At 42.1% G+C, this 11,781-nt stretch overlaps 1 protein-coding gene across 2 annotated transcripts in view; it reads left to right on the top strand.

Moving 5' to 3' along the window:
- The first annotated feature begins 818 nt into the window (after positions 1 to 818).
- Positions 819 to 11,781, top strand: part of si:ch211-195b21.5 (serine/arginine repetitive matrix protein 2) — an 11,920-nt gene continuing 957 nt past the window's right edge. For both annotated transcript variants that reach the window (XM_068568023.1, XM_068568024.1), the window contains exons 1-7: positions 819 to 1,129; positions 6,897 to 7,042; positions 7,158 to 7,968; positions 9,114 to 9,753; positions 10,295 to 10,362; positions 10,447 to 10,543; positions 10,838 to 10,956. In XM_068568023.1, coding sequence (XP_068424124.1) covers positions 923 to 1,129; positions 6,897 to 7,042; positions 7,158 to 7,968; positions 9,114 to 9,753; positions 10,295 to 10,362; positions 10,447 to 10,543; positions 10,838 to 10,956 — 2,088 coding nt within the window. In that variant the 5' untranslated portion in view covers positions 819 to 922. The remainder of the gene's footprint in view (positions 1,130 to 6,896; positions 7,043 to 7,157; positions 7,969 to 9,113; positions 9,754 to 10,294; positions 10,363 to 10,446; positions 10,544 to 10,837; positions 10,957 to 11,781) is intronic.

Consider the following 11,781-nt stretch of genomic DNA (forward strand, 5'->3'; position numbering starts at 1 on the left):
TATATATATATATATATATATATATATATATATATATATATATATACATATATATATATATATATATATACATATATATATATATACATATATATATATATATATATATATACATATATATATATATACATATATATATATATATATATATATATATATATATATATATATATATATATATGTATATATATATATACATATATATATATATATATATATATATGTATATATATATATATATATATAATAGAGACAAATCACTCTATTTATAAGGAAGATGATGTTTGCAATATATATTATATATATAATATATATATTATATATATATATGTTATATATATATAATATATATATATTTAATATATATATATTATATATATAATATTATATATATTATATATTTATATTATATATTTATACTATATATAACAGTAAAACAATAATATAATAATCTACAATATCAATATGATATATGCGGACAGAATAACATGTATTTAACATGTATTTATATTGTACCAGTTGAAGTGATTAAAGTGTTATTAAGTGTGTTTGAGGTCTACTGTGAGCTTGTTGTGCAGTCTGACAGCAGCAGGAAGGAAGAACTTCCGGTTTCTCTCCTCCAGACAGGATGTGCAGAGCTGGGAGGTGTTGTTCAACAGAATGATAACTATACATTTTTATTTTTATTATTATTACTGTTTCTAATTGATAATGTATGAAATTGTATCTGTGTAATTGTTAAATAAAGAATTATAACAAAAACATCTCATAATCCGGATGTTGTCCTCCGGTACTGTTCTACTTCCGGTTCACCACAGTCGGCGCAGACCGAGGAAACTAACCGGTAACGGGAACGTGTGCCGTGTGCAAAAAAGGCACTTTCTCTGGTCCGCGGTCCGGGACCCGGCTCTTCAGCGCGGACATGTACCGCCCGGGAAGCGTTAACCCCGGTCACCGGCCGCCGCCGTTCGGCCCTCCACCCCCCCACGGCCCTCCGTTCAGACCCCGGGGCCCCTGCAGCGTTCCTCCCCCGGGACATTTGCCACCTGCACCGTGCGGACCATTTTCGGCCCCTGCACCGGATGGCCGTTTTCTCCACAACCGGCCACCGAGAGAGCATTTCGTCAGTGTACGTACCCACCGGGCTCATGGAGCTAGCTAGCTAGCTAGCTAAATACATTGTAGTGATGCTAGCTAAATACATTGTAGTGATGCTAGCTAAATACATGGTAGTGATGCTAGCTAAATACATTGTAGTGATGCTAGCTAAATACATGGTAGTGATGCTAGCACACGGAGCACCGTGAGAAGCAGCGTCAATTCAATGCATTGTGTGTAGCCCAAAATCGGAGCTTTACCTTGTCATCCCTGAGGTTTCTTCCCCAGAAAAGGGGAAGAAACCTCTATCAGGATGGACAGAAGTACAATAGATGTGTACCGGATGAACATAACAGAGTTACAACACATTCAATGCATATGACATACATTATTTATATAATGAGAGTAGAATGCATGATAAAAAAGTTACTAAACCACCAACAATACCAGCAGTGGTGCACTTAACAAAAAGTAGTTATGGTATTGGCAATACTAATTGCAATACAACTGATAATAAATGATAATAGAAGGATAGCAGGAGTCCAGATGAATCCACCATCCATGTAAACCTGTGAGAGGAGAAAGCACAAAGACTCTGGAGAAGGAGCAAAGTTAGTAATGTGCATTAATCTTCTCATGTATATTCATTGTCCCAAACAAGTTTACCTTAAAGTATCTTCCTCGTGGTTCAGTGGTTATGTGACTAGTAGTACTTGTGGCCATAGTTTTGAGTTGTTGTTTTTTTAAAGACACAGAATCTAATTAGATGTTATGGTTATAATAAGGTAAAATGTTTGATTTGTTGCTCCATCAGAATGACTGTGATCAATGTGAATGCAGCGAAACGCTCTTCTATGAAATATGGGTCATATCAGATTTGCATATGATTTGCTTGGGTCTTGCAATCAAACCAACGCAAACTCGTGTAAGAGTGGCTGAAAGGGGCGAGACGTAAGACGCAGTGGTGTTCTGCAGCGATGTTGTCATTTTGTAGGACAACCACAGACGTTGTGATGGAGTTTGGCTTCTCTCATTTCAACTCTTGTTAGCAGCCTCCTTTTCTTTTTATAATCACTTAACCCTCTGAATTCGGTGGTCAATTTCTTGATTTTACATAATTTCTTAAATTGACCTTTTTAAAGGCACTTACATATCATAGATACCATGTGTGTTACATCAAAAATGTCAGACAAATCTCAGCTCTCTATAGAATGAGGCACCATTGTCCTAGGGCACAAGTGTAAAGTGATATTATGGCCCTAAAACTGAAAATTTGACACTCACTTTTTGAAATTCTTCATATCTCTTGTGAAAACATACCTTTTATTTATGTGGTCGAACTGTTTTGGTGATAAACGTTGTTTTACCAAAACGTCTTGGGTTCACAAAAGCTTATAAATATTTAATTACGCACTGTTCAGTCTCATAGCTATCTCCGTTAGCCCTCGTTAGCTCGCTCCTGCTAGTTCTATGTTAGCAGCAGCTAACGTAATTTAACACAACGGTAGTTACAGTCATACAAACACATAAGTGAGATCTAACAATACGAGGCGTACTAAGTTAACTGAAATAAAGTAAACGGGGATAGTGACAATATTTGATTACCCACCGTTCAGTCTTATAGACACGCTGTAGCCATCTGGCTCTCGTTAGCGCGCTACCGCTAACGCCGTGTTAGCAGCAGCTCTAGCTGGCTTACAGGTCCCGTTACTAATGTAAATATGCTCTTGCAAACTTCAGGAAATACAGGCTGTGAAGCTGCACAGTGCTATCCAGGATAGCTTAGCTCAGGCTAAACAACCTGCTATGCACTTTCTCTCTGCCTCTCAGTGAAGCTGCGTACGCGTCGTACGACACATCGGTGTTTTCATATCTCGCTGTGTGATTCTTGTACAATCTCCCAAAGAAATTAATATTGACAAAACGTAAACATCGTATACTGCGGATCCGCGGTCGCAGATTCCTAAAGGTTAAAGGCTTTAATTTCACATCAATTAGGACTTATTTTCCAGCAGCACTGTGTAGCAAGTTATTTATTTACACCTGTAGCTAGAGAGCTCAATCGTGTTGGCAGCAGCCTCAACATCATTTTGCGCTACACACCATTTGTTATGCTTCTTCCTGCATCCTGGATGCTCTCTACAAACTTTCAATTTTCCTCACAGACGTCATTTCATTTGCATGACAACACACAGTGCGGTCAGATTTGTCAACACAGTCTGGATCAGACACTTCCATTGGCTACTTGGCAATTTACTGCTTTATATTGACACGGGTAAGTCAACTGATCTTTGTTCTTTTTTTAAACAAAAATAGATGTTTGCATGCTTTTTCTTCACCAGATAGCACATAGCTTTAAACATCTATGCAACCTATAAGACTCTGGAATAAAGAGTCACTAACTGTTTTTACTATGACTATCATGTATTTAGTTCACGCTATTTTGTGTCACTTATGTGGTAGACGTTTTTATATTGTGATGCATATGTATTATTTTTTATCAATTTTATATCAGAGTTCTTATACTCATGGAAAACCTAGAAAAGTCAGGGAATTTTAAAATGGTTATTTCCAGCCCTGGAAAAGTTTTAGGAAAAAATAAGATCCCTAAAGTTGTGTAAAAGTCGTGTAAATGTGTTATATTCATATGTTAATTTACGCTGAGTTTAAATAATAAATCTGCTTTTAAAAGAAAGAGGCTCAAAATATCAGCAGCATACATACAGGCATCTATATAAATGTTTATTCTTTTAATCAAACTATTGTCTCTCATTCATTTGAGTCATTTAAGGTTTACTGGATGCTTTGAATCCTCATTGTTAGTTTAAATACTACATTTTATCACTTTTTACTGTTCACACACACATTTCACACCATGTTTGCTCATGGGCATTTGGTTTAAAGTCATGGAAATCCATTGGTCAAAATGTGTATGAACCGTGTGTATGTGATCAATAATCAGTATGTCTTTTACATTGATTCCCATATTTTGCAGTAACAAATATACATGAAATCAAGGATTGGCAGAGCCCTTGGACCTGTTAAATAAAGCTGGAAAAGAGGAACAGAAGTTGCTGATCCACAGAAGAAAGTACTCCACTGCTTGACTGTGTAAATGTTCCTCTTGTGTACTTTGAATGAAAGCTTGGGCCAAATGAGTTAAACTGAAACATTTATATTTAATTATCATCAGAAGGATCCTTTCTTTACGTCAAGTGAAGTGATGGCATCCTAAATTATGCAGTTATTGGTTCTTTACAGAGTTCTTTAGGAGTATCCTGCATTGTAGAGCTTTACCTTACATCACTGTCAAAAGAGAAAGGGTCAATAGAATATATTTGTATGTTTATTACATACGTTTGTTACCTGTTTTGTTTTTCTTTTGATGGGTTTTTGTTTGGACCACAAAGTGTTGTACATAATCAGAGCTGCCTTTAATGTTTATTCTTAAGTACGAATTGATCATTTCCATTTATTTATTTATTTTTGATAATACTGTCCACGGTTTCCAAATGTATCATTTTGAGCACAGTGTTGATAAATGAGAGCCCTGGACAATGTATGTATGTGACTACCCTGATTTTGGTTTGTTTAACACTAATCTTCTTGCAAAAAAACAAACACGTTGGCCTTTCTAAAAGCTATGTGGAGGATCCAGAACTGCCAGTGAAGACCAACATAGCTTGTGGAGAAAAGAAAGCTAAAGTTAACAATCACAAGCGTTATTAAGGCTAAACAAAGGATCGAGTTGTGGATGAAAGTTTTGCAAAGATTTGTCATTCATGCATTTGTTCACGGTTGTTTTTAACCATCAGAAAGTTGCAGAGTTAAATTTAATTGAACATTTTTGCGCTCTATAGGGTCCCAGAAGATTTTTGACATGAGAACTACTTGCGGGGCGAGTTGGTTAACTACTGAAGCTAGTAAGCTAACACTAACATGCTAGCGGCTAGAAGGCCAGACTAGAAGGCCAGACTAGAAGGCCTGGGTTAGAGGGCCAGACTAGAAGGCCTGGGTTAGAGGGCCAGACTAGAAGGCCAGACTAGAAGGCCAGACTAGAGGGCCAGACTAGAAGGCCAGACTAGAGGGCCAGACTAGAAGGCCAGACTAGAGGGCCAGACTAGAAGGCCAGACTAGAAGGCCAGACTAGAGGGCCAGACTAGAGGGCCAGACTAGAGGGCCAGACTTTTTTGCGCTCTATAGGGTTCTAAAAGATTTTTGACATGAGAACTACTTGCGGGGCGAGTTGGTTAACTACTGAAGCTAGCAAGCTAACACTAACATGCTAGCGGCTAGAAGGCCAGACTTGAAGGCCAGACTACAGGGCCAGGGTTAGAGGGCCAGACTAGAAGGCCTGGGTTAGAGGGCCAGACTAGAGGGCCAGACTAGAAGGCCTGGGTTAGAGGGCCAGACTAGAAGGCCAATACGTTTTCACTCAATAAGGTGCAATATTTGACGCCATTTTGGATTTTCCAGTTCTCTTTTCCCTCAAAGGTGGTTGTGTCTCCATGGTAACCCTCGATGCTTGAGGCCCGGCCATCGATTAAGGTTAGTTAGAGCCTCGCGAGAGTTTTTAGGTGGTCAATTTTAGACCCTCAGAGGTTGGCACTCTCGTGATGACTTTATTTTGGTCAATGTTCCAAGTTTCTATCTGTTTCTCCAAAGTTTTCACTCGACAAATCCCACCATTTCACACACGGTGAGAGCCTGAAAGACGGACCTGTCAGTCTTCAGTTCAGAGTGAATGTCGATCAAATACATTTAGACAGTAACTGTAGATTAAATCAGTTTACCATCTAACACTTAGATGTTTTATATACATAATCTGGATTGTGTCATTTAATTAATCTGTATCAACCCTTTGAGAATGTCTTTTTGTTGCCATGTTTTGTTCACAAAGGGAATTCAACAATGTTTGTACGGATGTCTCAACGTCATAAAGGAGACTTATTGGCTGTCTTTCTTTGAGCGGGTCCACTTCGTCTTTTCTCTGGTCACATGGTCTCGGCACTGGCGACGTGCTACACATTTCACCACCACCACCATTCTCTGACGAGCATGTCCATATGCTGCGTTTCTACTTGTGTGTTAAGGGGTTACAGCTAGCTACTTTGTAGCGGTTGTGCACCTCCTGCACAATGTAGTGAAGGCAACTTTTGAGAAAGTTTAAAGAAAGCCTGAGTGGTCGTCTTTTCAATAATACACATCTAGCATTATAGCAAAGTACCGCAAACCCTCCTGTTTGCTGTGTCTCTATATCAAAGTGAACCAAATATGCAATGAGGCGAATTTCTCGCAACGCCTCATTCGCATATGCATTGACTTTGCATCCAATCTACTGCAGCATTATAGTCTGGGTTAAGAGTCTGGCTTTATAGTCTATCCTTCTAGTCTGTCTTCATAGTCTGGTTTTATAGTCTGTCCCTCCAGCTCTGAACTTCATCGGCTCCAACATGATCCTAAATCTCAACGATTTATCACTTCGCTCAACATGTATGTACATCAACTAAATGGTATAGAAACTATGTTTTTTTTTTTTTAACTATTAAGAACCTGTGAACTTAAATTCTAGGTGTTCACCAGCATTATTTATTTCAGGTGATGGTTTTCTGTCAAGATGCTGCTGGTCGACAATATGACTGTAAACGTACTGTACACAGTGTGATAACCACAGATCCAACGGGATCCAGTGTACTCTACTCAAAGATGTTTAACATGTACAACTGTTTGCTTTGTACAATTTGTAAAATATTCAAATCGTTTACAAATGATAATTCATGAATTCTGAACACTCTCAGCCCCACGGTAGCAGCTTCTCCATAGACCGTAGTACAGTGAGTGCTATGGGAGGCAGCCAGCAGACCGTCGCTCCTGCACAGCCTCAGCGCACTGAAGTCCCACAGTGGAAACCCACTGCGGTGGAGCGCCACCCTCTGGACAGCAGGTAATATGCGCGTTACTGTTGATGAAGCGTTTCCTGTCAGTCTAAACAAGAACAGTTGCACTCGCGTCTATTTTGAGTCCGCCGGCGTTTGAAGCACGTGCATGCTGCCTTTCAGTGAACAGGCTGGCGAGGAGTTCCTGAGATGCATCGCGGCCAACAAGCCTCTCCCGGACTACCTGAAAGGGAACATGGCGTACAACCTGGCCGACGCCTTCAAGTCGGCCGACGTCCTGAAAGAGGTTCTCAAATCGGACCCCGAGTTCCAGAAGCACGCGACCGGGAGCAAGAGCAGAAGTCGAAGCCGCGGCAGATCTCGAGCCAAGAGTCGAGCGAGAAGCAAAAGCCGAACGCCCCGCCGGAGCAGGGGGAGGAGCAAGAGCCGGGCGAGGGGCAAGAGCAGGGCGAGGAGCAAGAGCAGGGCGAGGAGCAAGAGCCGGGCGAGGAGCAAGAGCCGGGCGAGGAGCAAGAGCCGGGCGAGGAGCAAGAGCCGGGCGAGGAGCAAGAGCCGGGCGAGGAGCAAGAGCCGGGCGAGGAGCAAGAGCAGGGCGAGGAGCAAGAGCAGGGCGAGGAGCAAGAGCAGGGCGAGGAGCAAGAGCAGGGCGAGGAGCAAGAGCAGGGCGAGGAGCAAGAGCAGGGCGAGGAGCAGGCCTCGCAGCCGGAGCCGGAGTCGGAGCCAGAGCAGGAAGAACAAGAAGAGTCATGTGCGGAGCAAGAGCCGGGCCCGAAGGTCCAGGTCCCGAAGCAGCAGCAGCAGTGAAAAGAGACAAAGAGGCAAAGAGACAAAGAGAAAGAGGAGCCCCGCCCACGAGGGCAGCACTAACAACCTGGCGGGAAACAGCCTGCTGGAAGGACTGAAGCTGGTCATGAACAGCAAAGAGCTGGAGGAGCGGATGCCAACCCTCAAAGACGCCATCCTCACTATCCAGGTATGAACCCGTGTGAGCCGGACACAGGAGTAAATGTAGTGTCTCTATTCAGGAATTATATCGGCACAAGATAGAGTCCTACGTCATGTAACTTGATCCATAGATCCAAACACGCTGACTTCCAAAGGTCAGTAAGTACAGTTTCTAATGGCCGGGTGTTGACGTTCCCAATGCATCCTCTATTGACTGAAACTATATTTAAGTTGGATGTTTTGCATACAGAGTTTGAGGAACTCGAGTGTAAGAATGTCACACTAGAAACAAAGACTTGAGAAACGCTTTTTGAAAATGTAACGCCTTGTCCTACTAATGATAGTGTTTAATTTCAGAAAGCTATAAAATATCTCATTCCAGCCCTGAATACAATACTAGAAATTGCAGTTAGTGTTTGTGTTTTTTCACAATTTTTGCCCATTATCGGACAAGGGAATGATAAAATAAGTCCAGTGAGGTTTCCTACAGGATCTCCAGAACCACAACGTTGATTAACTTCATTTAAATTGTTGAAATACAGCAAAGCATTATGGGAAGTGTTCTATCCCAACAGAAGAAAATACATCAACTGTTAAAATGATGTAATTACATAAACCCTGTAACCTCAAAAACCTCACTGTCACTTTTTCGCTCGGATCAATAAAAACACCTCTTTAACTCTCCGAGGTTGCATGAATCTAACAAGTATGATAGATTCTTGTGGGTTGTATTTTAGTACCTAAAAAGTCCAAGTGCTGACGGGCTGTTTGCGAACACATCACACGTTTTAAGGAAGAATTTACGCAAATTTTGATACCCAGCATGCCCCAATCCTAGCAGGTTTAGGCATAAAGCTTATAACTTTTGCATTTTTATACCTATAAATCCTTTTGAATCTATAAATCCTTGGTAACAGGCCGAGGCTTTGTTTTATTTTGATATATTCCAGGTTATTTAGGTCATTATCTTCCCAGAGAGGGGTGTTTCAGCTTTGTAGGTTGTTTAGGCCTCGCACCATGGAGTTGGAAACACTCGGGGCGGTTCGAAAAGGCGTTGTCGGGTAACCTCTGTTTTACACAAGTATCAGAACTCCTTTGGGTCCAGACCTGCTAAAGCCTTGGAGATGCCACCTGTTCTGACCGTCTGCCATTGATGTGATCCCTTCTCTTCAGGCCTCGGGTGAAGGCAAACCGGCGGAGCGTCCGCCCAGCGAGGACAAACCTCAGCAGCACGACTGCGGTGAGAACTCGACGTCTCTGGAGAGCGACAGCACGCTCCTTCCCCACGACCGAGTGGGCAGCGACTTCTCCTGGCTGCAGGCGCAGACGCCCCCCGACTCTGCCGTCCTGAAAGCCGACGAGCTGGAAGACGAAGAGTCGTTTTTGTACGGGAATGACGACGCCGGGGGGAAACAGGCCAATATATACTCCGCCCCACTCTTTCCATCATTTCCCCATATTAGAGAACACTCCAAACCACAGGAAACGGCGAGTTCGGGCGGTCAGAAACAGCATCAGAACAAGTCCATGTTGAGCAGCTTTGGGGATCTGTTGGATCTGAAGCAGCCGCTTCCAACGACCTCCTCGAGCTTCGCCTGTGCCGACCTGGACAGCAGCGAGTGCGAGAAGATCAGGAACATCCTAAAGAGTCTGGGCACGGCGGACGTCAGTGACATCATGGTGAAGATGCAGGGCAAGCAGCCGTCTGCTGCACTTCCCGCTTCCGACCGAACGGCAGCGGGTATTGCGTTGCCGGCGCTGCGTAACCCCAACGTACGACACGCTCTGGAGTCGCTCCAGTCACTCATCAAAGGTCAGTCACCTGCAGCTTTTCATAGCCACCAATCACGGCTCCACGCTGCGATCAGCTTCGTTGTTTTGATTGACTTTCGCTGGTGCCAAAAGATTAAACTGCGTCTCTAAAAATGTGCAATAGGCGATTGCTTTAACGTGTCACTCTGAAGTTAATGTTGATTGCGCAATCTAATCGATAGAATATTGACACCGTCAGCATTTAGATTGCTTCCCTGAAGGCTTCATTTATGGCGTCAATCAGAAGAGGATAGTGCTTCTGTTCCCCTTGAAAGCTATCGGTAGCTCTCCCCAGCTACCACAGAGTATCAACCATCAATGGAAGTCCTTTGCAGTCACTATCCCCCAAGTGGAAACGGCTAGTTGGACTATCTCATGCTGTCCTGTATAGACTTAAGATGTGTTTTTCTCTGAGATGTCCCCTAATGAGGTAGAAACTGATTCCACATGTCTCGAGGATTTATCTTCTCAGTCTTTACCGTTTTGTGCTTTTTTCGATATGAAATCCAGAATCATGTTGTTGTTGTTGTTTCTTCCTCAAGCGACAAAAGAGAAGCGTGAGAAAAGTGACGGCAGTGGCACGTCTCAGGCGTCCCCGGACAAACACAAGGTAATGCTTTACCAAGCCGCTCAACATCTCAGCGATGAAGTGGTGAAGCCTTTTCATTTTTAAAATAGTTTCTGTGTTTCCCAGGCATGTGACGACGAGGACAGGGAGAAGGAAAAACAGACCAGAATAAGAAAAATGGAGTCCTTGATGAAGGAGCTGGAAGGCCTGTTGAAACAGGACGGTGAGGGCTTCTGCTGGTCTTCAGCATCTTCCTCTGAAGTACTTCCTGTGCTTCTACTGGTCTTTAGCATCTTCCTCTGAAGTACTTCCTGTGCTTCTGCTGGTCTTTAGCATCTTCCTCTGAAGTACTTCCTGTGCTTCTGCTGGTCTATAGCATCTTCCTCTGAAGTACTTCCTGTGCTTCTGCTGGTCTTTAGCATCTTCCTCTGAAGTACTTCCTGTGCTTCTGCTGGTCTTTAGCATCTTCCTCTGAAGTACTTCCTGTGCTCACGCTGCCTTCCTTGTCCCTCTGCAGGGTTGAGTTGTATGAGTCCAGTCATTGGGTTTTACTGCCAGAGATGTGAGGAGTTCATTGGAGATTTAAATTGTGCTGAAAAGCATGCAGCCATCCACCGCCACAGCAACTCCAGCAGTGTAAGTATAGTTCATGTTTACCTCCCTGTGGGGGTATTTTATACCAACAAATCCCACCAAAGGACCAAAACCCTGGTGTTGTTAAAACAATACTGGAAACTTCCCCTTAGCTTTCAGAATATAGTGTTTGAAACAATCATTTGTTATTGTATTCGTTTAATTACTTATTTTGTGAAAGGCAGCTACTATTACTATTTATAATGTCGCTGGTAACCGTGTTATAAAAGCAATAATGTACTCGAGGCAGTACTGTATTGTCAATAATGTACAGTTCAAGGGTTTTTAACAATAATCTTGAACTGTACATTATTGACGATACAGTACTGCCTCTCGTACCGTACTGCTTAATTATAATGTTACTAGTAACCATATTATAAAAGCAATAAGGTACTCGAGGCAGTACTGTATCTACAATAATGTACAGTTCAAGGGTGTTTTTACCCTTAAACTGTACAATATTGATGATACAGTACCGCTTCTCGTACCTTATTGCTTGATTATAATGTCGCAGGGAACCGAATTTAAAAAGCAATAAGGTACTCGAGGCAGTACTGTATCGACAATAATGTACAGTTCAAGGGTTTTTAACAATAATCTTGAACTGTACATTATTGACGATACAGTACTGCCTCGAGAACATTATACTGTACATTATACAGCACTGCCTCGAGAACATTATCCACAATAATGTTCAAGGGTTTTTAACAATAATCTTGAACTGTACATTATTGACGATACAGTACTGCCTCGAGTACCTTACTGCTTCATTATAATGTTGCAGGTAACCGAATTAAAAAAGCAATAAGGTACTCGACGCAGTACTGT

This window comes from Clinocottus analis, unplaced genomic scaffold (genome assembly GCF_023055335.1).
Source record: "Clinocottus analis isolate CAN_PGR_092001 unplaced genomic scaffold, fCliAna1.0.p SCAF_8, whole genome shotgun sequence".
In the NCBI taxonomy this organism is placed as follows: Eukaryota; Metazoa; Chordata; class Actinopteri; order Perciformes; family Cottidae; genus Clinocottus; species Clinocottus analis.